The 27,383-nt window shown below is 40.3% G+C and overlaps 1 protein-coding gene across 12 annotated transcripts in view; it reads right to left on the bottom strand.

The window, feature by feature from the left end:
• Positions 1-27,383, bottom strand: part of ESRRG (estrogen related receptor gamma) — a 518,556-nt gene that overhangs the window by 150,014 nt on the left and 341,159 nt on the right. For all 12 annotated transcript variants that reach the window (XM_059717755.1, XM_059717759.1, XM_059717757.1 and 9 more), the window contains 2 exons: positions 25,828-26,243; positions 10,552-10,668 (listed from right to left, as the gene is read on the bottom strand). In XM_059717755.1, coding sequence (XP_059573738.1) covers positions 10,552-10,668; positions 25,828-26,243 — 533 coding nt within the window. The remainder of the gene's footprint in view (positions 1-10,551; positions 10,669-25,827; positions 26,244-27,383) is intronic.

The raw sequence follows: 27,383 nt of genomic DNA, 5'->3' as shown, positions 1-27,383 counted from the left end.
TTTGTCACGTGGGTACGACTCAGCAGCACTGGTTTCATGTTCCAACAACAGCATTTCACCCCAAAAAGTCCTAAACCAAATCCTGTACTGCTTATTAAGCTTTTATCCAGGCAAAACTCTTAATTGTGTTGATGGAAGCATTGCCTGAGCAATGGCTGAGTAAAATCTGAAAAGGGATTTGGCTCCATAGCAGCATTTTATACTTAGAGACTGCATATGCCTTGGTGCCAAAACTATTAGTATCCTATATATGGGATGCCAATCCTACTCCTCTGGAGCAGAAATTGTGCAGATATCTGATGACAGAAATGGAAGGAAGTACGAAGCAAAAATAAAACTGATGAAACGCTTCACAAAATGACCCTTATTCAAACAGAGCAGTACCCCTTTATATAAAATTCAAGCACTTTGCAACAAATGGCAGTGCCATATTGATATATGTGTTTATGGGTGGTAGAAAATAAGAACAAAAGGCAGCTATTTGTCTGAGGGCTCATGGGAAAAGATGCCATATCTAACACAGTTCTACATCCTTCAGGCTCATCTCCACCTCCCCTTATCACTTACATTGTTGTCACTGTACTTTCAGTGCATAAGTAAATGTTCACAGATTTATTCCTCTTTGGGCTAAACCTTCTGCACATAAAAAGGGAATAATAATTTCCAGTAAATGAGACAAATGGTGGTTCCCTACTTTCAGTTCAGAATAAAAAAAAACAACAAATGGAGATATTCAGGTACAAGACCTAATTTGGGCCAACATTTTTTTTAATAATAAAAAGTGATTCATTTTCAATTGTGTTCCATCTGAAGCAGACTTGTAAACCTACAGAAACTCCTCCTTCTAATTCCAAGAAATAGCAGGTCTGCTGTGTAAGACACAGTCACCAGAAGGATGACAATAGGTTTTTCTTAATTAGGTTTTTTTATGTCTGCCTTCACTTGGAGTTACCAATTCCATACAAAATTTGGCCTATTTAGCCATATTAAAATGAAAAGAAAACACCAACGTCACTATGGGCCAAGAACACCGTTGGCGAGAGTAGACCCAGCTATCTGACCCTTGGAGACACTGGGAGTTGTGTCACTGAGGGCTTTGAGCCTAGGATCAGATCTAGTGTGTACTTCCAATAGGACTGAACTTACATGAGCTCAGTAATGGCTTTGGCCCCACAGCTACAAAGGCTAACCCTTAAAAATGTGTGCTCAACACTCTCTTAAACACAACAAAATGCCCAAACTCAGGGTTAAGCCTTTCTATCTGTGCACTGAACGCTCCCTGGCATTGATGTGTATGACAGGTCATATGTTCTTTAAAGCTTACTGCTCCCTCTCGTTAGAGTCAGTGGAAAAACTGACATACACTGCACAAGAAGCAAGAACAGATCCAGACCTGTGAGGGTGCTGAGCCTTCTCACTTCCAGGGAAGTCAATGGGACTGAGAGAACCCAGGACTTCCTGGCAAACGCACAGCTCCTTGCAGAACTGGAGCCGAAATCAGGATTGCCTGAGCTGTGCAATACCAAGGACTGCAATAACAGCTTTTCAGGAGCCTGACAGATGGGCCTAATTTGCATGTCAATTTACATAATTTCAAAACCCAAAAGGAATATCTACAACTATGATATTTACTTGTACACTGTCTTCTTTTAGGGATGACCAGAAACTGCTTATTTAGCACCAATAAAAACCTGCAGTTGAACAGTTTGTCCTTATCCTCCAGTCACAAGGAGGGGATAGTCAGGAGCCACATTTTAAGACAGACAAATTGGGCTGTCAGGTCCAATAAGTGAATTTGGCTATCAGGCCACATTTTGGCTGAGAGGAAAGAGGCCTGCTTAAGGAGACCAACAACATTTAGATATTGGTTTCACTGTTTCCAACAGAAGTTAACAAATCCCAATAAATATTAAGTCAAGCCCAGGTAAACAAGTACTCACTGGGCATGTCTACATGTAAAATTAATATGCAGCTATAAACTCTGGTCCATATCATGCTGGCGTTTATTGCTCCGGGGCACCATGCTCTATTGTGCGCCTGAGACTGCAGTACATTGAGCCAAGTTGCAGCAGCCCCAACTGGCAGGGGCCCCAGTGTGGGGGGTGGGCCGCCTGCTAGCCTGGGGCTGCTCTGAACCAGCTCAACATGGTGTGCGGGGGCTGGCTGGAGCACAAGGGTGCTTCAGTGTGGGGCTAGCCAGCAGGCAGTCTCTCCACTGAAGCACCCTTGTGCCCCAGCCAGCCCTGTCAGCATCTACATGTGCGCTGCTGCGGAGTAAAAAAAATCTGTCGTAGGATAGTATTTGTTTTTACAAGTACTAGCCTATGGCTGAGTTAATTAGTTTACTCTGTCCTAATCATGCTGCACGTGTAGACACTGAGACATTTACTGCAGACCTTATTAGGCAACTCCACAGTAAACATCTCCTGTAGACACACCCACTGATGCAGTATCTGGGCTAGGCATCAAACTATATAACACATTAAACATAGAAAAGGTTTAATGTCAAGAACAGATTCAAACAGAAAATGTACTGTGTCATCATTTGATATTACAATACAGGAGCCTTGTTTAATACCCTGCATTAATGAAGGAGCTCTTTAAGTATAATATTACAATAGAGAGCATAAGAAATATCGCTGAGGTCAGTGCAGTTCTATTAACTGTCATCCAGTTCAGAAATATTTTCCTTGAATACCATTAAAGCTTCCTCCTTCCTTTTGTTCTAATTTCTGAAGGCAGTAGAAACTAAAACTTCCCTCACAATAATTTCTGTTTTCTACTTGGCAGACTAATGGTATTAGACTTGAGAGAGAAATTTACCTTGGCAATGTCTTATGCACAGGTCTTTTCAAAGGAAATGTTGTTAACAGGAATTCTATTAGGCAGGCGTTTTCTGTGGCTTCAAAACACAGGTGATAACACATTTTTTGTTATAAAAACTGTTGCTTAGTTTTTTGGGGTTTTTTTAGAACATTCTTAAATATGCTTCCAGCTGATGCTATATATCTATTTGCATGAGCCTAAATACACATTACCTAGTCTCTCTGCTAAGCAGGATTAATTTTCATAGGGTTTTTTTTTCCAAGATCAGGTTAGGCCATTATGAATGTGTAATCTGACCTCCTGTACAAGCCAGGCCATAGATGCCCACCCAGTCACTTCTGCAACAAATTATGGTTGAAATTTTATGACTTTGGAAAACAAATGTTGAAGCCCTAGCTCCATGAACAAAATGGATTCCTACCTATTGTCACAGCCCTATCCTAAGACAGGGTAATGCTTATTTTAAAGAGTTCTTTAAATAATGCCTATTTGAAAGAGGCTGCACCACTGCAAACGAGCAAGTGAGAAAGTTTAAATGGCACAATACTGTGACAGAACCAATAAGTGAAGAAGATAAACACAACAATCCAGGCACTGACAGAAGTGATATTTGTCATGTGATCGGCCTCTTGAAAGCACTTTACGGCTGTGCTCTGACAAAAATACATGGAAGCCCAAATGCACAACAAATTAACCCTCATTTAATGGGAGTTCAGATGAAGGTACTCCAAAGAGAAGCGCCTTTGTTAACTTCTGTTTGTCCCTGTGCATGAGCAAGGCTGGGCTGATGTAGCCCAGCCCTGCCCCGGTACTTTGTGGAGGAAGGGAGGGGGAAAAAAGAGGGGCAGGAGCTCTGGTTTGGTATTTGTCTAGCCTGAGCTGGAGGGAGGAGCACCTGTTGGGGGGAGGGGGCTCTAATCTGCCCGCCCTCACCCTCCAGCGCGAGCTGGGCAAACCCCAAACTGAAGCTCCCTCCCCTCCCTTCTCTCCCTCCCATCCTGCAGACAGCACCAGAGCTGAGGGAGGCAGGGGAGGGGCTAGGGAGACAGGCTGCAGACATGTAGCTCATCCTGGATTGGCTCCAAAGTAGAGTGTGATATCCCCGCCTTTTCCCCTCCCCCCCGATCCAACAGCAAATGTCTGCTGGGTTAGGGAGGTGTGACTGTAATTCATGGCGCTTTCTGTGAAGCACCATGAGTTACAGCAGGGAGCTGCACATCTGTCAGCACCCTCTAATGCTGTCTTGGAAGAGGGATCTTTCTGGGAGCAAGACTACAGTAAAAAGTCACCATTGCAAGTCCATAGCTGGCAGAAGCAAGTTGTACTTATTTTGAAGACTGGCTAATTGATAGCTAGTCTAGCAAGGGTTCATGGAGAGCAAAGAGAGAATACAATGGAACATTAATGATTCCTAAAATAACTTGACCAAGCCATCGGTTGGATGACGAGCTCTGAACTCATAAACCCTTCATGATCAACAGTTGCAGCATTGGTTATGGGACTCTAACTATTTAATATTTAGCTAGTTCAGTCAATTTTGTGGGCAGAACTTATAAGGAAATATAGTTTTGAACAATAAACCTCCACTGGGTAAACAACTTAATACAAGGCTAGAAATGATGGGCCAAATCCTAAATTCTGTTGACTCTGTTTTACACCATGTGAGGATTTGGGCCTCCATGATGGACTGATGAAGTTCAAATGCCACCACCTTCTCCACTCAAACAGGTTACAAAATGGTGAATGATGACTATGTATTGGGAAGCCACTCCAAAACTACTCATAAGAATTGTGAATCAGACCTACTTCCCTCCTGTAACATGGTTAAAAGAAAGGGACTGCCTATCAAATGAACTGTAATCTGTTTCACTGCATACTTGCCAATTAGAAAATGTATGCCACTGTTTTAGGTAGTGAGTTTCACTGATCAACTACTGAAAGCAGATTTCCAAAAACATAGATGATAGCAAAATACTGAAAATATCACAGCAGTAACTCAGACTTCCCTATCGTTCACAAATGGTCAGCAACTGCTTGCTGGAGCATTTGACTGGTCCTTTCACTCTCAATAGTTCCTCACTTTGCTATTATGGAAGTAGAAACATACCTGCGGCCAAAGCCTTTCTATAGGGAACAGCTATCCTGTAAAAATGCTACTGGAAAAAAACATTCCAAATATAATTCAGCTATTCTGGAATAACTCCCTTTTGTGAAGAGAACTCTACATGAAAGGGGCTTTTATTTCAGAATAATTGCTCCAGCAGAGTACTGCCCACTAGGAGCAATAGGTATTGTGGCATAGTCATTCTGGAATAGCTGTGCCAGTCAGTTTTCCTGCATAGACATGCCATGAGGTTTGCTAGTGGGGTGCTATATGAAGTTACACTGAATGATAGAACGCAGCTTTGAAAAGGATGGCAGTATAGTGTCACTGTTCCTTAAATTACACAGGGACTACAAATCAGAGTTCTTTTCAATTAGAGACAACACCAGCCTATATGGAGCTAGGAAGTTCCAGCATTTTGGGTCAGAATGTATTCTGCAGAGCTAGGACAGGACCAGGGCAGATCCAGAAGTGGGGTTCACATGTGCAGTGTGTTCTCTGAGCTCATCAGCTGGGCAGCATGGGCTCCTGCCAGAGCCACTGCTTTCACATGGCTCTGGAGCCCAGGAGGTGGGCACCGCTGTCATTCACCCTCACCCTGAATTTAGCCTGACGAAGGGGTGGGGAGCCAATGGCAGTTCCAGAGCTGTGCAAAAGCACTGGATCTGGCCAGAGCCCAAACCGACCAGCTGGTGAATTCAGAGAACTCTGCGCAGAGGCAGACCTCCAGCAGAAGCCCACACCAACCAGCTGGGAGCTCAGCTTCCTGCCACACAGATGAAGGGTGTATGGCCACAGCTCCTTCACTCCTCTCCTGGCCGGTATGGAGAAAACATACAAACATCTTCACAATTTTCAAAAAAATGGTCTAAAACTACTCCAAAGTCTGGCACCTGTCCAGGAATTCCTCTGTCAATTCAATTGGGTTTAGTCACATTTTCCTAGTTCAAAAACCAAAACAAAAACAAAAACCTGCCCTCCCCAGCCCACTGCTATGTATGATAACAAAGTTAACGAAGAGGAAAAGGCAGTAAAAGACCCAAACCTGCTAATAAGCTTACGCTTAACTTTCGTTTTGGGAACGGGGCTACTGAAGTCAATGAAACTACCTGCTTATTTATCATTAAGTACATGTTAGAGGCATTTGCTGGACTGGAGCTTAAATGACTGACTAGAATACAAAATCTGATCACAAAGTGATTTAAAATCTATATAATTTTATGCACACACATCTGAATAGATGCAAGGTTTGTTTTTTTTTTTATTTTGGTCTGTTCTAGCAACCTTGGTTTAGCTTACAAAAATGATCAATAAGGTATTGCACACAGGACTGTGATTTAACGGTGTCCCTATAAATAGCTCTGGATTATACAAGAACCCTTACGTTCTTTCATCAGTTACGAATCTGACCAAAACTGCAATCACATAATTTAACAAATGTTTTCATCTAGATCCAAAAAGGAATAAAATATATTTTATAGAGAAGTCTTTGAATAAATAACTTTTTATAAGACTGAGCGCGTCTACATGAGATCCTATATCATCATAGCAACATGCTACAGCAATGTAGTATCAGTGGGTACAATTTGTAATGCCACAGCTACGTTGCTGTAGTGATGCACTCCCTTGCTATAGCGTATCACTATGGCGATGTAGCAGATAAAACTAACCGTGCGCCACTGGCATGGTGCAGTAACAGCTGTTACTAAAGGAAGTACTAAATGATGGTGCAGTAACAATGGCACAGTAACAATGATGCCATAGGGGCATGTGTAGATGTGTGCACAGAAAAGCCAAATTTATATTTTACAGGCCAGCGTTACTGGCTCTCATTATGTAACATCTCTATGCTATTAATAACTATTACCTGGAAAAGTAAAGAAAAGTATTAAAAGCAGGTGTCTGTCATGTAGACACCTAAGTTCCTTACCATTCATGTAACCCTTCAATGTCAGTGGAAAAACACATGGAAAAAAAGAAGGGGAAGAGGTTCTTGATTAAACACTCCTCATTGAGGAGGTATTTCTCAAACAAAACTGATCTTCTGGGATCTAAATTTTGAACTTACATACAAAGGTGTAGATTATGCCTAGCAATGCCCAGGTTTACACTGTTGAGGAAGACTGCAAAGTCCATTTGCTTCCTTTCCTCTTGATTAGCCATACTCACCCTTACCATTGAGCCCATGGACATGTTAATGCAAGATAATCCAAAGATCCTCACACTAACACTTCTACACAAATTTAGGCACTAAAAACTGGAAGGAGGCACAGCATGCTGGATCTCCCAGAAGCAGTTTTAGGAGCTGCCTCTCAGCATGCTCATTGGGTGGCACAAGAGGCATTCTGCCTATTTATTTGTTGTTTGGTAGCAACCTGGAGCTGCCACGCCAAGACACAGCTCGTGGTCTTTTCCCTGCTACTTCATTTTTCAAATTGAAGTTTCCTATGACAATCACAAAAAAATGACAACACCATAAAATAAAATAAGCCTCCTAAAATGTGAAGCAAAGCAAAGTGATTGATATATATGTCATTTCTGATTGTGTACAGAGAGCGTTCTTTAGGGAAAAGTTTAAAAGAAAGCTCCCCAGTTGAGCAGAAGTTCCTATAAGGGATATGATGTTCCCATCAAAGCTGTTGAAACCTGATTTTATTTCAGGGTCTGCAACTAAATTTTTTTAGTAAATAGATTTAAGCTGTCAATTTCCAGGCATGCTGTGCCATCAGCATGTAGGGACTGCTGTGACCAACGTGGAGGCTGTAACAGCAAATTTTATTATAGACTGGTAATTGAATTGAACAGGTTTACATTTGAATAGATTTACTGCAGCATGATCTCTGACATGCTGCATGGGACTGAAATCCTTGCCTATACATAAAGACATGTTTAAGACATACTGGGCCAAATTCAATCCCCTGCAACTCCATTCCAATCAATGCAGTTACACCTGGGATATGTTTGGACCTGTTTCTAATTTACCCTTTGCACTGGGAAGCCAGTGAAAATCAACTGCATATAATCTAACCTAAAGGAAATAAAATATTACCATCTGTCTTGCTTTAAAGCAGTATATAAAGGACATTGTCAGGACTGACACATCCAAAATCTGATCTATCCTAAACTAAAGCTCATACTCAAACATCCCACAGTAGGAAAAAAAAAAACAACCCTAAATCTCCCTTTAGGAAGAAAGCATCAGAGATAGGCTATATATCAGTCTAGTTCCTAAACAGTCAAACCCTTCCTGCCAAACAAGTGAAGAAAACTGAACTCTCCTTCTACTCTGTTTCGGTTGTCCCTCTAGGTCTTGGCTGAGCTATACAGGGAGAGGAGGGTACAACCCCCTACTTTTGCTTCACCTGTTTTGTAGAAAGAAGGCTTCAGTCTCTTTCACTGACAATCCAGTCTCACTCATGAGCATTATATTTAATAATTAAAAACAGATAAAAATCCCTGTGTGTCTTCTGGTCAACCCACCCACAAGAATCATCTATCTATAGGCAGAGAACAATAAAGAGGAAAATGGAAAAACAATGGGTCTTTCTGTGGCTTGTCAACAGAAGAACTTAGTTTTTTTTGAGAGGATAGCATCCTTCGCTCAAAAGGGACTTGTAACGCTAATCCTTAAAAAGGTAGATTTTAGATAAGTTAAATTTTAGCCAATCAATCTTGATATTGTTCTTTCCTTTCTACAGTCTTATCTTTAAGTTGTCTCTATGAAAGATAAAAAATTAAAAGACTGCTGTATTATTAAAAAATGAGGCACAATAAACTCTTGACATTCTGAGGTACAATTTGAGGACTGATTTACTCCCATGACATTGATTTCAGTTGTCTACTTACTGTTCAAATGTGTACCCAAATTGTGTACAAGTAAAGAGGAGAACTGAACATGAATAGTCATTTTCAAAAATAATTACTTGATTTGCACATGTAGTCATATTAGATACTCCTGTAAATTATGCATGTACAATTGTGTAGCCAACATTTAAGAGTCAGGTTCTAAATCAGTTCATCCATCCAGATACTTTCTAGTATCATTCTGTTCTTCCCTATAGAGAACAAGTTCTATAATATGCTTATATTTCAAGTTATTAGCAATATAAGGTCTGTTTTGTTGACAGAAGTGTTAAATAGCATGGTGTCATACATACCCAACCATTTCTTTCATTTTTCAGCTTGCCCAAACCTTCCATTTTGGTCTCTGTGTAAGGGATTTTAGTGGTGGAAGCAAATTAGGTTTTTTTACAAGTAAGGAAATTCTGAATCAGCACTAGAAAAGAGGGCCAAATCCTGTAGTCTATACTGAAGCAAAACCTCCACAGAATTTGACAGGAATTTTGCTTGCGTCCAGCTAAGGACAGCAGGATTTGGCTCACAGGATCATAGCATCTGCCAAAGCAGTTGCACAGAATGAGGTTTATTCTTAGTAAGTATAATCCAATAAGAATATGTCTGTAGGTGTGTGATAGGCCTAATTTTTTCCATCATCTCTCTATCAGTCCGTGTTCTTTTTTGGATACCTATATACTGAATCCCATTTTCAATGACCGATGAAAGGATTTTCAAATGTCAGTCACATATTAAAACTAACTTTTAAAGTAATGATCAAATAAAACACCACTGGAAATTGTCTGGAGAAAGTCATTTAACTAAGGGGGTTCTCCACTGAAGGCATTTATTTGAAATACTTATCTAGTTCTGAAATCAATGGAGTTATATTATTTTGTGTTGATGGAACAGTGTAATCTAAATACAATGTTTAAAATAAAAGAAAATACATATGCACCTTCTTGCATATTCACAGACAACAATAACAAAAAATAGCATGTACCTGTATTTCATTCAGTAGCTTGGAGCCCAATTCTCCCTTTGGCAAGTTTTACACTGGTATAACTGAGAAAACATTAGGGTGAATGAGGCCCTAATCTGTTAGCACAGTCCTTAAGGATGGTTCCCTGCAGTTACCAATGACTTAATACCTTTAATTTAGAAGAAGAGGTGCAGCTGATGCAGTAAAAATACAAGCTTGGGAGTCAGGGGTAAAGGTTTTTATTTGCACTTAATATTCAGTGTCCTCTTCACCTTCCCCCACACTGCAAGTTTTGCACCAGAGTACCTTCTTTGACTTCAGCAGAGTTACTCCAGGTTACACCAATACAGGTGGAAGGAGAGAAGCAATCCCTTCAATTCTGATGATATCAAGCAGCAGTACAACATAGGAAAAAAACATATCACAAATATAGTTCTACCAGAACCAGTGCAAAAAAGGTGGGGGGAAGGGTACAGGGAGGTCTAGAATTTCACAGCTTAAAAAAGAGGAAGAAACAGAACTGTTTTCTTTCTTTCTTTGTGATGATTATTCTATGAGCATTGCAACAGAATGACTATTATGGTGTACCCAATATATTCTGTATCACAGAACATATGTTTTACCTGGATGTCCCTGGAGTCTTCAACCAGCAGTTAAAAACATACTGTCAAGGAGTACATACACACATCAAGATTGTTACTATAGTAGGTGGTCAGAACACTTACCGATCTCTCTTCTTTCCTGATTGCCCTGCAATTGTTACAAGTGTTTGTAGAGAGATATGTATTGACTCGATCAGCCTTACCTTCTTTCAGCATGCCAACTTTTAGACACTTCATGAAGCGGCAGGCTTGGCAGGATTTGCGTCTGCGCTTTGTGATTTCACATTCATTCGTTGCTGGGCAGCTGTATTCTATGTTACCTGGGGCACACAATTCAGAAAAAAGCAGCCAGTGAGAAATCTCAGTTGACGGATCCCATTGTTATATGAACAAAACTCGTTACACTGGTGGTGTATTTTGTTTTGGAAAATACAAGCGTCAGCCAAAAAGATCAACGCACACTGGGCTACCATGTTTAAAGCACGTGAGTTTTGAAGCTAATGCTACCTGAGGGAGTAATGTGGCTAGCATCATGTCTGCCCACCTTCATCTCCTTAGCCCATTTACAGCTAGTTTGACTGGTGTCAGCATTCAGTACCAGTACCAGTCTAAAGTCAGTACCAATCTAGAGCAAGATTTCTGGATGCACACTTTTGTGGAAATGCAGCTGATATTCAATTAAAAATAAAAAATCAAATTCAGCCCCAGTTGCCTTTTTAGTTCATATGGCCACATATAAAAATGGCAGCATTAATGTGGACCTATATCCATCCTGCATACATTGCCTCAGACAAAATCCTCCAGGTAGATCATGGGTGCCATAGGCAACAGTATTCTGTGGAAGCTGGATCAAGGAATATCCCCACTATGTTACCTGGATCAGGCCCCTGGTCCAAAAATCCCACCCAGAAGGCCTCTTCTATGTTTTTGGCCAGAGAAGGCCTTCAGAATGTAAGTTGTTGTGTCTGAGGGAACGTAAAATAAGATGTAAGAGTTGCATTGTTTTCTCTGTTCCTTTTCCACAGGTCCATAAGGAAGAGCCAGTCTTCTTCTTGGTCAAGGTCTGTCGCAATTAGCAACACTAAAGTTCCATCTTTTCCCTCCCAAATGACAGGCACAAGATCTCTGACATGGGAAGACTCCACTCACAGGAGCACATTTCAGAAGGCCATAACATATGCTCCTTGCTACTCTAAGCTACCTCTTTATCCTCATTTGGGGTTTCAAGCACCACTGGACCCACAGGACCTATAAGGTCAATGTATTTAGGGAATCCAAGTATGAAAATTAAATTTGGCAACTTTCTAGATCCCTAGAAGTATGAGAGATTTTTGCCCCTTCTCCTTTGTCCCTAGCAAACAACTCAAGGCCTGGCAATCTTAATCCATAACTTTTAGCAGAGTAGCCTCTTCACTTTGTTCTGAGTATCACAGTGAGTATAAACTGCACTCAACATTTAAGCATTAAAAATTATTTCCTTTAAATGTTAAAAATTACAACAAACTTTCCCAATTTTTTGAGTATTTGAGACTGCGAAAAAAAATGTTCTTCTGTTGCCACAATACTTTAGTATTTTTCAGTAAAAAGCTTAGCTCTTCTGTAAATTTCAATATACCCTATTATCCACAGCTAGATTTGATATGACAAATGTTGTGGTAGTCGGAAGTTTCATAAAGAAACTGACTTTGAAATAAAGTAGCTTCCCCATCAGCCCTGTCACATCTTGCTTTAAAAGTATTTTGTTACTTTCTAACCCTTTTCCCCTGTGATTAAGTGCATTAGTATCCTAATGAAAATGCATTCTGTTTATTGCCCTCTTGGGAAGTGGGAGGTCATCACACCAAATGCATAAATTGTCATCAGAGACAGTCCGAGCATAATTGCAATTTTGCTGCTCCATGTTTGCTGCACTCAGGGTCCGTCAAAGTCCCCTGAAACATGCGCAGATTCTAGTAATTAGCATAGAGTCTGCCTGGGACCACAGCATTGATGAAATATTTCAGAGTTAATCACACTTTGTAAACACTGATTTATATTGACTACCTTTCTCCAGACTGATGTCTCCTCATTAAATATCACATTAGTGGATTGCAGGATTGCACAAAGGCTCAAATGCTCAGCAACTGCTAATTCAACAGGAAGTAATACATAAACCACTTATATCTATTGAAAATTGGTTAAGTATTTATGATAAAGAGGTCTGCATGGTGCAATATATGCAAGACAAACCCATCAGAAATCTCTCACTAAATTAGCATTGTAACTTAATGCATTTTTGCCAATAAAACCAACAGACTTTGCACAACCTTAACAGGGCTGGACAAGCTTTATTCATTTAGAGCATTATTGCATGGCTGAATTAGGAATGCTTGCAAAAAGAGTGCGTAATCAGGACATGTCTGATCGCTCTGGAGTCTTGCATGCACAACTTACAATTTGAATTAGGCCCTTCAGTTTCTTGCTAATAAGAAAAACACTGCTTAATACTATAGCACTCAACCTTCTGTCCTTGCAGGTCAGATGAATGGTATGGGGCCAGTACACAGGCCAGACCCCATGCAAAAGGTTGGCATGCGAAGTTAACTGGTGCCCGCTAGATCTGGACATATGCTGGCCTCACCCCACAAGCTGGATCCAGCCTCAAAATCTAGCACACAGTGCCATGTCACTCAGCCAGCAAAGCTCCTCACAGATCAAGACATTTGCCAGCAGGGGAGCAACAATGAACACTGCCACCAAGTTTCCAGACCTGTGGGGAGACCCATGGGCCAGAAGACATGGTTTTAGGGGCTGGATATAGCCTGCAAATCAGAGTTTGAGTATCACTGGCTTATTATGTGCAGGCAATTATGGAAAAGTGTCTGTCCAGAGGACTTCTTTCTGGTAACAAAGATGGTAAAGAATATTTTGGGACCAAGGAGAAAAAGGATGTGGGGAACAAGACCTTGCCCCAAGGTCCACACTTTCCTTTCAGGCTGAACTACCTCCCTTCAATGAGATGTCTCCACCATCAGGCAATACCTACTTTCCAAGCACTTCAAAAACATTTAACTACAACATTATGTCATATAAGTTCTTATCCTTGCTCACAGAAAGTGAAACAGAGGATCAGGAGAGGCTCAAGGTCAACGGGGAAGCCAGGAACAGATGCAGGATTTGCATTCAAAACTTGCTAGCTAATAAATCTGCACGCAAAACACTAACCAATGATTCCCTTTGTAGAGCAGCTACTAATGGACGAATCTAGAAAAATTACTATCTCTATGTAAAAGTGCAGGTGTAAATGCTGAAGTGAAGTGGGGTTGAGCACTGGGAGACTGGGTGAAGAGGGTAATTTTTCATGGCATACAGTTCTAATTCATTATCCTGAAGGTTTCAGCTATATTGAGAACCTTAGGAAACAGGACTAGATGAAAGAGAAGTGTGTAAAGACTATTGCACATAGCTGTCATGCCACAACAGTGACAACTGATTGTCTCAAAATGTTGTTTATCAAGAGGGCAAATAAACAGGGTTATATGGCAACATTATTCCAGCCACTGAGAATCCAATAATTTGGCAAAATAAGGAAGCTTTCTTTATCCATTTAAACTGTCTTGCTTTAATAAATCATTTTCTATATCACAAGACTGATCTTAATTTCTCTGCTGCAAGTTCAGAGCATCTGTGATGAAGTCAATGGAGTTACCCTACTCAGGATTTACTTCTACAGTGAAGATCAAAATCTCTCTTGGTTGCAAATGAATGAGGAAATCACAATTTTAGCAATAATGAACAATACTTTAAAATGTGTCCAGAGTGTAAAAGTTGTACTCAGAATCAGACAAGTCATCTCCATTCCATACACAGTCACATTAGTCTACTGAATGTCTATGTACATAGACTTAGGTTACTCCTGAGCTGTCCTTGAAGCCTCCTTGAATTTTGTTGTTCTATAAATGAAAGTGTATTATTCTAAAAATGTGCTGTCCCAAGCACCCACTAACATTATTACACCTATTTTGGTAACAGTTCAAATTTATTGCATCTTGCAGATCATAAGGTCTCTTGTTTTCTTCAGTGCACTAAAAACTGTGGAAAAGACAAAACTGTTTTCTGCAAACACTTAGCCAACTCCACAGTTGTTCAAAGTGTTGCATATATATGCTAAAGGCCATCGGAATTTAGGAGGATGTTTTATCATTCTCCAGTCCAGATTTGCTAGACAATGCTAGCGAGTGAATTGGGCAGCTACAACTAGCATAACTTGAGTTTGCCCCATTCTGTCAATAGTTGGAGAGGTAGCCGTGTTATACAAAATCAACACGGCAGCTCAGGGTCTTTAAACTAGGGTGACAAGAGGAATAGAGAAATTTATAAAATCTCCTGGCTGGTGTGCAGAAAGAACTGGCTTCTGATTACTTATTTCAAAGTCTTTTGTACAATTAGTTTGCAGGCAATATAATTTTCTCACTTACTCCTTAATAGAATCTTGCAGTGAACTGGCTGATAGAATAACAGGGTATACGTAAAACTCCTGCCTGAAGTGCCAGTGGATAATTTGTATATTCCTTTCAGTAGTTTAATGGACTTTTACAGTTTGGCAGTTAAAGGGCTGAATAATGTAAATTAGTATGACGTTTCAAAATAAAAATATATGTCAAATCCTCACTTCCCACACACAACTGCCCTGTATTGTAATAATGCATTGGGATTTATATCAACCCTGAGTTCCTTTTCTTTCCTCACACACACAAAAATGTTTATTTTAAAGCATCTGCTTATTTTGCTAATGGTTTTAATTTTATTAACTGGGCCAAAATGCATGAAAATAGAAATGACATGTAGGGCATTACAAGGGAGATTTATCCATTTAAAAAAATAATGGTATTTGGTCTTGAGTTAGCAATTAGAATTTTAAAGCATAAGTGCATAATCTGTAGTCTGCCTGCTTTGAAATGCTTGGAGAGACAGCTTTTTTCACATGGCTCACGTTTTCCATAGGTAAAAGTACCACATTTTCATCTTAAAGATAGAGATACCTAAAATAAAATAAGGCATTAGGGATTCCTTGCATGACACATGGGCCCCAAGAGGAGCTTGGAAATTGATGCAGCATGGTATTTGGAGAATGGTTGTTTTCTCAGTCAGGGTAAGTAAGTGGGTATCACTGAGATCCTGGGACAGTCTTGGCAGCTACTAGTGCAAAGTGGCAGGTTAAGAAGTTTGGACGCTCAACATTCAGAGCACAGAAGGTAAAAGGTGACTACACTAAAAATGCAGGGCCCTTATGCAGTAGAACCCTATCACAAATGTAAATCTGATCTGAAAGATTAAAAGTATTAGTAGTGGGAAGATGGCTCTGAGAATAGGTCCATTACAGTGTAAGAGAAAGTATAGAAGGTTGGTAAAACAGGCTCTTCTGGAAATAGTGAAGATCATTAGTCCCTCATTACTAAATAAGGGACAAAATCCTTGGCAATTATTTCATCAGTAGATTTCAAACTTCATTGCAAAAGGATTTCTCCTCTTTTTAAGGATGCAGGAATAAAGATAAAGTAGCTGGCAGAATGCATACATTCTATTTATGGCCGATCTGGGACTAGAAACCACGTTTTCTTGGCTCCCACAGTAGTGCTATATCCACTCTACCATGACACAAGGCCCAGGAGGAGGGAAAGGGCTATCCAAGGGGGTGACGTGATGCAGTCACTGCCACTGCCACCACAGCCCTGCGTAGCATCTCCTGGAAACAAGAGGCATACAGGGCAGGTGGAACTATGCCGTGTGCCTCTGCTTTCAAGAGACACACTGGAACTGAACTGAGAAGCAGCTACAGGAACACACAGCTAAAGACACACCTGCCTGCATTACATTATGTATGAAGGCACGCTGACTCTGCTGCAGCTTTTGTGTTCAGTTCCAATGTGCCTCTTGAAAACAGAGGTGCCTGGGGTAGTTTCACCCCAAGAGGGCAGCAGCCTGCAGACAGATGTTGCAGCCACCAGGCAGAGCTGTCCCACGCATCTCCATTTTCAGAAGGTGTGCTGGAGCTGAACCAAGAAGAGTTGCAGTAGAATACCTGCTTGCATACTGTACTGCAAGCCAGCATGTCTTTCTCTTGCAGCAGCTTCTCAGTTGGGCTCTGACCTTTCTCCTGAAAACAGAGGTGCACAGGGCAGTTTCACCCCGCAGCAGTGGTGGCAGTGGCATCCCACTTGAGAATTCCTAATCTGAATTGTTGGCAAACCCAAATTTTTGGTGCATGAAAAGACAGATCACTCCAACAAGAGAAAGTAAATATCCATAAGTCTGGGTCTGTAAGAATCAGCAGTTGACCAAGGTTTTGATGGATTTCTGCAACAGTCAAAAAAATGGCAGCACAAGGGAACTGGCCTGTGAGCCACATACCACACCCAAGTTCGGGTATATCCAACCCAAATGTTACTCTATCTTCTGCCACCCTGCTTTATCTTTTTCTTTTAAAATATAAAGTAATAAAAATATAATGAAACTACCTGAAAGGAAAAAAAATCTGCTTTTAAGGGAAAAAGTACTTGATTACATTTTAAAAATAGAGAATGGATTATAAAAGCACTTAGAAACCATAGTGATGAGCATAGTATAAGAATCTGAACAAAACAGAATACTGTCAGAGAATTCTAGGAAAGCAGGATGCTTGAAGAAGTAAATTGGCTGATTTAGGAAGAGAGAGAGGGAAAAGATTTTTCATTGGATTTGAAAATACACTTGAATTTTCCAGGCCTTATAAACTGAACAGAGGCCCAAATAAAATTTGCTCATTCTTGCAAACCATACACCTGAATGTAGAACTCAACTCAATATAAGTCAGAAGGACTGTTTGTATGAATAAGGTTAGCAAGTTTGAAGTCAACCAGGATATTTTAAGCTTAATTCTAGGGCTAAGTGTAGACAGTCAAAAAGCCCAAGGCTGAATTGATTCAGTCTTTGCAAATTAATCTAAGCTGCAGAGATTGAACTGAGAAGCAAATGAACAGACATTCACTTTTGATTCAGGAAATGTAGCCACATGCCTGCATTGGCTCAAACCAGAAGCTGAGGAGTGCTAGAGGACACCTGACAGCCACTGCCAAAGGGAAGAGAGCCCTTCAAGAATTTCCCCCCACCTTGCCTGCTGGAGCTGTAGCCAGGCTCCAGCCTGTGCTCTGCCTGGGCAGATAGGGGGAGGTAGTGACACTGAATTCATAAAAGCTTGAACAAGAACAGGTCATTCTCTGAAAAACTATAAACTGAATAAGTATAAATGCAGCCTACACTCTGTATTCACTTGCTCTTCCTGCTCCCCTGAGGTCTCAGGGATTTGTAGTCCACAATACCAGCAGCAGGACTCTCAGGGTTGTTCATCACTCCCTCTTCCTGCTTCCAGGTGCCTCTGGGATTTGTAGTCCACAATCGCAGCCAGCGCAAAGTTTTTAGCAGGGCAGCTCTGTACTCGGGGAAAGATGAGTTGAATCCTCCTCCCTGGTCCCAGACCCCAGCTGGAGTTTGCCGGGGGGGCACAATTGTGGCTACTACTGAGGCCAGTGAGCCACTACTCACTGTTCCACCTAGGGAGCAGAGGCATAGGGACACAGCCCAGCCCAGGGCTAGAAAGCATGCTGAGATGCTGGGGGAGTTTGATTTAAATTAAACCTAGAAGAGGTCTGGGACAGAAGTTTCATAAAGTGGTTTGACCTAAATCAGTTAAGTCTGATACTACATTCAACCAGGTTTATCTTAAATCAGTTTCAGCCATTTTGAAACTGGTTTATGTGAACTGAACGTCTATTCTGTTACAGGTTTAAACAAGTTTCTGATCACTTAAACCAGTTTATGTGTAACTTCTGTCCCTAGCCTAGTTGACAAATTCTTTCAGTACCTCATCCAGGCCTCTACTTCACCCAAATGATGTAGGAAGTTGCCTAAATTCAATTATATGCTATTTGAATCTAATTTCACCTGCAATTGACATGTCCACAAGTTTTCACATGTTTGACAGCAGGAACAAAACTGTTAATGCACTACTACAGAATGTTTTATAAATTTGACCTAAACGGCTTCATTTTTGTAGGTTTCTAAAACCATTTATGTATATACCAGTGGATTTTCCTAATACTAGAATTTGCTTTCCTGTTAAATGGCTGATTTTGAAATATTTCTACATGGTAAGTCAAGCATTTGGCAACAGTACTTAGTTTGAAAAATATTAAACTCATTACATTTCAGTTTAAAAAGGAACCATATTATTGCACTGTAGAAGAACTAAAAGCAATGTTCTTCATTTGTAAAATGCAATTTTTCAAATGTTACTGTTCTGCTACCAGCAGTCCATGCACATGGAGGCTGGAGAAGAAAATATAAAGATCCTGTTTGGTACTGTTTTACATGAAATGAATGGGTCAGCTGCCTGATGTACAGTTGACAGATATCCACCATGAGAAAAAAGCATCTCAAGAGCCACGGTAGGACCAATATTACAAGGTGATAAGTGCCTAAGAAGTACCACATATTCTTGACTTGTACTGGGGTCGATTTACTGCTCTGCAGTGGGAATTCATCGCAATCTGGCCCTCCCAAGAGGTTGTAAGCACCTTACAGAATCACACTAAACTCATCTCCTTCTCAGCAGTCATGGCAGAAAGGTCTACATCACAAGGAACACGGAGACTCAATTGCACTCTCTCTCTCCCCTCTCCCCCATCCCACCCGTCCACTAATCTATCCACTGAACACATTGGCAGAGAGACTGGAGGAAGGTTGCAGTCATCCTGCTAAGTTTCTGTTCCACAGCTACACAGTGAACTTCAGTCTCTAGGACTGTCAATCTGGCAACTTCCACAGAAATAAAAAATATATAGAAAAATTTTAAAAACCACTTGCTGGCTAAGACCTCGTGTCTACTTTCAATCTAGATGTAGTTTTATAGGTGAGTCAGACATCTTCAGAAATTCAAGTTTATGGCAGCAATACAGAACCCGCCCTAATTATAAAGGCACCGACAGGTGCCACTGTACCCAGCATTATTAATAAAACATGTCTCTTTCTTTTCTAGTGTTTCTGATGGGTTTTAAACAGCCATGCCAAAATCAGAATCCTCATTCCTATTCTCCGGTAGGCTAAATGCAGCATATAATTTACAAGGCCATAAAGGAAACAGGGATAGTAAAAATGATAGAACCACCAGTATCCTTTTAAACTTCTCTCTGTTCTCAGATTTCAGCGTGTTTATATTTTATTGTCTTGTCCTGTTTTGCTGCCATAGTTGCACAATGACATTATGAGGAGATGGAGGGATGTGTAGGAGGGAATTAAAAATACCTTCCCAAGATTTTGGTTGACTGATGGGCTCAGAGGAATATGGGGGGAGAATCCATCCTTGCTTACTTAAAACATTCTTTAAAGAAATGCTGATGTAAAGGCTTTTACTTATATAAGGAAGGTGAATGATTTAATCGGGTAATGATAGATTCAGGTGACACATAGTGTCAGGTTCACTGGAGGGCTGCCATCTTTGCACCAAAGCCAAGATCCACAGACTACTGCACCAAAGCTTCTAGTCTGCCCCTACCTTCCTATATGAGATGTAATCTTAGATGTTGAAAAACCATATAAAGCCTGTCTTACTTTGTTTCCATTTCTTAAAAAAAATGCTGTGCAGTGTCATTGCAGATGTAGCCAGCTGCAAGGTGTGTCAGTTAACCTTTAGGAACCACTCAGGTCATGTGCAAACCAGAACCAAACTTTGTCATCCATTTTAAATGTCACCTTATCTGAATTTACATAACCAGTTCTACCTTTCCTGATTACCTTGCTGATTAAGAGAATATGTTTACTGTAAAGCATTTGCGAATGTGCAGATTAAATTGGCTCAGCAATGGGTAAATACTGCACTTAAAAGAGCACTAGAAAAATGGAATGCTGAAGGGATAAAAACAACTTTGCACAACTGAAAAGGTAAAAGAGATGGTCCAGTCCATGAGCATTGGTATATAGCACATGGTTTGAACAAGGTGTGGTGTGTACTTCAGAAGCTACACTACAGCAGCCCAGAGAAGCTGAAGGCTCTTAGGTAGTCAACATAAAATGAGAAGGCAGTCTCAGTCCAGTTCTTAACGATCATAACTACTCACATGATGGAACATTTTTTGGCTACTGAGGCTGATATGCACCAGGACTGATGCACTCAGGATTAAGGTACATAAATCAGACAGCAGCACGTTTCTATTGTCTCACTAGCCATGCATTACCCAACCTGTGAATAAATGGAAGACTGCAATCTACAGTGCTGTTCATCCAATGCTTTTTTGTGACTGTTGGGGGCCCTGGGGGGAGAAACCCTGGAATCACATGACTGTATCTGCAAATATATAAATTTGAATGGCATCAACTTAATTGTTGGCCAATAAGAAATAAAGTAAGCTGTGAAATCTTTGCAACAATCTTGCTACCCAGCTGCTGGCTCAGCAATTGGTTGTTCTTTTCATGTTGCATTTTCATTCTAGGTTAAGAACAATAGTCACTAGAGTTTCCTATTTAATTTAGGGGCAGAAAAAAAGGACAGAAAATACTTGAAAACTTTCAAACCTCATGGGGCCAATCCTGCCACTACTGAAGACAACAGGATTTTTGCCAGCTTTTTGGGTTAAACTTTTGTTGAGTTAGAAGCACAGAGCAACTAAATGTTTTTAAATGAAAAGCATGTATTAATTAGATTTTGACATGATAGTGTAAATAAAATCTATGAGATACAAATTTAAATTGAGCTATTGTTACAAAATATATAGGACATGAAACATAGTTAGAGGTTCAGGCCAAGACCTTTGCACAGAGCTGAATCCAAAAATCTTGCTCTTTATTTCTATATTTTAATGAAAGCTTTGAGTTTTATAGATACTATTGTGCACAGCAAAAACTGGAGAGACCCTAAAAATCAGTGGACCATGACTATTTTTAGCACTTGCTATTTTCTACTGTCCCTGATGTTAAGCCAATTTTGGGAAGGATTTGGCTGTGTGTGTATTTCTGTGAGACGTTTGCAATCAGCCGTCATGTAAATTATACAAGAAGCAACCTAAGAGTAGCAGCTCTGTAAGCATTAGGCTGAGCAGAGGGAACATCCAGTTCTTCCATCTCTTAGGTGATGTCAAAAAAACAGGTGGGCAGACTTCATTAGATTCTACTCAGACCTGAAGGGATCCTCATGATGTGTACTAAGCTGTGATTTTTTTCAAATCATAATTATTTATTACAATTATTTCCAATCAATGCTGCTGCTGCCTTTATTCCAAATTATTTACATGTATTTTTCAAAAGTCAGAGGTTTGTGCGCTATCTGCATGAAAAATTAATAAAATACTTAGCAAAGGAAGCTGTATATTGCTTTCATCCTCTCATAACTTAAAACTCTTAACATTTCCTCACATTTTAGAACAAAATTAGCCAAACATTATGCATTGTTTCAGCCTGAAGTGTTTTGCCTTTTTTTTAAACAAAACCTTGCCATCTGAAAATGTGGAATTATCACTCACTAGTTACTAAGTGCTAGTAAACTTTTGTAAACAGAGTATATGGTCCTTTGACCATTTGAATGAGGGTAAAACTTACTCTGTACAAAGAGCCAGGCCAGAGCAAGCCTTAGGCAACATAACAGTCTCTTTTGAGGGTTGAAGTAAATTTTCTGTGGTGCCGGTTATCCGCACAAGTGTGAATGTCCCATTTTTGATCTCAATACGCTCTTCTGAAGAAAATGGAAAGAACCCCCTTGACTTCAATGAAATGTGTATCAGTCTCTTAGTAAGCACAAAACTGACTTCATGACCTGAGTGCATCAGCCCAACCTTGCTCCTGCTGAAGTCAATGGGAGTTTTGCCAATAACTTCAATTGAGAAATGCTGTGACCTATAATGTGAACTCACTTAGTAGTTTATGAATGGTAACTTAGGGAAGTCTGATAAATAACATGCAGCCTTTTACACAGAAACCTATGTTTAATTCCCTAACAGATATGACATATTAGCATTTGAAAGAAACAATTCTTTTATTTCAGATAAGCAATTCTTACAGATTCAATTAGTTTTTTTATTCCTTATTTATGTCCCTCTTTGTATCTGCATATCTTCTTATTTATTCTTATTTAATTATGAACTAAAACCATTTATACCGATGGGGAGACTGTAATATGAATCATGAACTCAGAGACTATATAGTGAAAAAGTAACTTCAAGAATATTTTGGCTAAATTCTGCCCTTTGTAGAAAATGACTACCAAAAAATCAAGAAGAGATATCCATACATGTTCAAATGCAAAGCCCTCTCAACTTACTCCTCCTCTAAACTATAAAAGTCATCTTTGCCTTAGTTATTTCAGGTCACTTGTAATGTCTTATAATTTGATCCACTTGATTTAGGTCAAACTACTTTATGAAACTTCTGTCCCAGACCCCTTCCTGATTTAAGTTAAATCAGAGTCCCCCAGCATTTCAGCATGCTTTCCAGCCCTAGGCTGGGCTGGGCTGTGCTGTCTGCTGCAGCAGAGAAGGGTTGCAGGTGGGGAGGAGAGAGAGGCAGGGACTGCCCACCCCCCCTCTGCTCCTAGCACACCCTGGCTGGGGTCTGGAGGCAGGGAGGGGAGATAAAACCCCCTTCCCCTGAGTACAGTTTGCCTTGCTCCTAAACTTGCTGAAAGTTACTGCTGGCTGCGATGGTGGACTACACATCCCAGAGGTACCTGGAAGAGAAGAGGAAGCAACCCTGCACAGTCCTGCTTCTGTGATGCTGGACTGCAAATCCCAGAGACCTTGGGAGCAGCAGTAAGAGGAAGTACCAGAGATCTGTGCTCTAGCACCCCACAGCTTCTCACCTGAGCCACTGCAGGTATGTGTCTGCATTTCCTAAATAACAGGTAAATGTGTGTCATTGTTTTTCAGTTTAATCCTTGCAGCTTAGACTAACTTGCAAGGACTGAATTGATTCAGCCTCAGTCTTTTTGAGTGTCTGTACTTAGCCTTAGTCAATACCATTAATGAAGACAACCCTGTATGTTAAATGAAGGTGGCATCTTTCTATCCCTTCCTTGATTTCTTTTATTTTTGCTTTTCCATTCAATGCTTTTATTTGCCACATGGCATATTTTTCTTTATATCACTGTGCAGCGACACCTGCTGATGCAGCTAGTATTGTATCCCTACTGAAAGCTTCTGCTCACCTGCCAGATCTAGTTCAAGTTGTATGGCCAAGTCCAAGTTGCTAATCTGGAGAATGATGTTTCTGTCTTGTACTTCAAGGCCCAGAAACTTGCTGTCTATGGTATGTGGTAAAACTGCAGCCTATTCATCAATGTCGGAAGTCAAGGTTTTATTCAGTTAAAGGGTTAGCTTCTTTCTTTCACAATGAAGACAGAACTAAAATAATGGTGTATCTATTTGGTTTGTAAGATACTTATTGCACAGTAATTAGATAAAGGTTCTTTATGAAAACCATGTTCGCTAAAGTTTAGTAGCTTCAAAATATCTATTACTCTACTGTATAAACTGTTGAACCTTCCTGATAATGTTCTTGAAGGTCAAAGGAAATTAGCTAACTCAAAAGGTCTGATTTTTATGAAGGCAAGGCCTGAGGTCTATATGCATGTGTAATTACTGTAACTGTGCACTCAAACTGACTACGTAATGTACAAATGAATCTAAATAAGTGTACACCAACTCTACAAACAAAGTGGCTTCAAACTTCATAACAACAATTAAAATCCAATGTTCCTCTTTTGAAAATTGTAACAAACAGTTGCAACCTCATTAATATACATGGCTGTTTTATATTAACATGGGCCCCAATTCAGAAAAGCTTTAACTTGATTAACTTTAATCACATGCTTAAGTCCCTTTGACAACAATATAACACCAGAAACAATCTTAATAATCATTTGGTATCCACCTATACAACAGTAGAGCTGTCTGCCGTTACAAATCCAATATTGTATTCCTCATTCTACTGAAAATTTGTTTAATTGATTTTAATAGCAGTTTTGCCTGAGTAAGAAGTATATGACTAAGCCCATTGTATAGATCTAAGTAAAAGCTTCCAGGTGGAAAAGAATGGGAAGCCTAGTGGAAGCCACTACGCAGCCTACTGAGGAAAGGGAACATCTCAAATTTCTGCAAAAAAAGGACATACCTAAATGCCTGGCCACCAGCAGGCTGCAGAATCAGCAGCAGCATCCTGCATTCCTCAGCAACAATGCAAGGAATTTGGGGGAGAAGAGAAGTGAAAGGGGAAACTAAAAAAATTGGGTTCTTCTAACAGTTTTATAGAAGGGCTTAAGAACACAGCTAGGAATGGCTAAATCAAAACAATGGTCCACCAAATTTATGTTAAATACGTAGTTATACAGTCAAGAAACTTAGGTCAAAATTTTCAAATAGGGGTGCCTGAAGTTAAGAAAATACACCCAAATTTAAGCTCTCTGGCACAAGTGTCTTACTTTGCAAAGACACTGACTACCTCATTGTGTTCAATGAGCTTTTCCACGTGTTTGGATACTCTGAAATATCAAGCCACTCTTGCTGAAGTGTTAAATTTGGGTCTGGGTGCTGGACCTTAATTTAATGTGACACTATATTCCTGAAGAGGCCAGGATTGGCCTCACATTCTTCAAACAAAACATCTTCAATTTGACCTGAGAAGATTAGATCTAAATGAAAGTAAACAGTTATTTTCTTTACGTTGGCTTCCTGGGTAAAACCAGTGGACATGCAAATTATCACATTTGTATTGTTTAATGCTGAAATACATGGTGGCTTTTGACAGGCATTAGAAACAGGTTTGTAATGCGGATTATAGGACCGAGACCGAAGCTCACTAACTTATTTCACGTAGAATGTTATCTGAAAGATATTTGGTGAATCTGGTTAAGGCTGCAGGAGGGTCTTAGAGGTGAAAGGCCAGGGACTAATCCACTGATGCACACAGAACACTACAGCATTACATTTTGTTTCATTTCTAAATGGATTAGAGCTTTAACAAAAATAAACTGGATTTTGCCAACCACTGAAGTGCCATTTTACAGCTAGGAGCAAAATGTGCAGCAAGATGCTTATGCACAAGGGTAGGTTCAAGGAGGCTCACTCAAGAGGTAGCCATGGCAACCTTCAGAAAACAACCAGTTTTCTTAACAGCAATTATTTATCCATGTCCCTGAGGATCTCCTACTGAGGAAAAAACAAAAACCAAAACCTGAAGATGCGTAGGGTGCCACACAGTTTTGCCTACCTTTGGCAGTCAAAATAGAAATGCTTGTGGGCTGGACCTGACAGTCCTTTAGCTCAGACAGATCTCCCACATGAAGGCCAAAGGAGTTTTACATGAGTCAAGTCAGTAGTGCCAGATACTGGAAATATGAACAGTTCATGGGAGAGAGGAGGAAGAGGAGGCACTGGGATTACACCGTTTAACACAGCCAGGGAGAAGTGTGAACGAGCACTAACCTTGAATTGTCCTCTTGAAGAAAGCCTTGCAGGCCTCACAGGAAGCCACCCCATAGTGGTACCCTGACGCAATATCACCACACACCAAACACAGTCTTTTGGGCATCGAGTTCAGCATATATTCACACTTGGTCTGTGAATCTTCAGCAATGGTACTGGAGCAGTCCTCATATAGTTTCCTGCCTGGCCCATTGCCTCCAAGCCCTGTGGCGGAAGGGTAGAGGGATGGCGAGTCCAGCCCATTCTGATGTCCATTCATGGTTGAACTATAGCTCCCACTGGCGTCTGAACAGCCACCAGGGCTGTGGTGGTTGACGCTGTCCGTCAAAGAGGCGGGGCTTGATGGTTCCGTCTTGATATATGACGAACAGTTAGAATCAATGTGTCGATCTTTGCTTGACATTCTGCAGACAAGCCTGCATTGTGAGAGAGAGGAGGAGAAAAGAAGCTGTGTATTAAAGACCGTGCTCTTTAAGACTGCTCTGCAAGGGCTAGGGACTGCACATCATTCATTCATTAGTCAATACCTCTTGTTCTACATGAAGGTAATCAGCATAAGGGCATGACAGAGCTTTATCAAAGCTTCAGACAGGCAGTAAACAAAAACTTTAAAGAGGCCAAATCCTCCACTCCACCCTCCCCCCCCAATTTTTCCGACTTCTAGCCTGTGTGTCAATTTCAAAGCAACTCTCTAAATTCAGAATTTGTCAATTGGTGAGTCAAAGAATTCAAAACCCTATTTGATCGCTAGAATGCATTTCATTTCCCCCCCTGCAAAACTCCTTGCATAAATTCTACCGTCACTGAAATCAAACACTTCTAAGTTTGAACAGATAAATGTTTTGCTTGGTAACAAATGTTTGTCAGCATATTTCAGTAAAGCATGACTACACTGTCTATTGATCTGACCCTGGAATTCAGGAATAAGTCTCCCACTCACTTTTTTTTTATTAAAATTGCTGCATTATATATAGCTATTTAGTAATAGAGTAACACATCATCTTGAGATTCTAACAAATAATTAAGGCTGGACTCCAGTTTCACAAAATCTAAGTAGAATGATTCATCAGCTCTGGCTGCAATTACTTTTTAGCCATTATCCTCAGACTAACCAGTAATAACTATGCCAGTACCCCATATATCTACAACTCTACAAGAGCTGACATTTTACATGTTACATTCTGGGTAAAAAAAAATGGAGGAAATGGATAAAAGTTTTGTCTTTCAAAAGGTGAGATTCTTAACTGCCCTATTTCTTAATTCTTGCCTTTTCGGAGTTGAAAGCAGAGTAACAAGACTTTTACCGTGATAAATTTACTCCCTGCCCCACATACCCACAAAAAAAGAATCTATTTCTTTTCTGTACCCAAAACTAAACTGCCCTTTTTATTTTATTATCTGGAAAAGAATAATAACTGGAAAGTTTCTGATCAGATGTTACCTTTCCTGTGTGCAGCTATAATTATAAAGCCACAATAGTAAATGGCTTGCTGAGCAAAGCCTTTGACACTGTTCTGAGAAGCTGCTAATGTACAGATGACAGTCCTGAGTAACTC

This window comes from Alligator mississippiensis, chromosome 1 (genome assembly GCF_030867095.1).
Source record: "Alligator mississippiensis isolate rAllMis1 chromosome 1, rAllMis1, whole genome shotgun sequence".
NCBI lineage: Eukaryota > Metazoa > Chordata > Crocodylia > Alligatoridae > Alligator > Alligator mississippiensis.
Note: the sequence above shows the minus strand (reverse complement) of the source record. Positions and strands in the feature narration are given on the sequence as shown.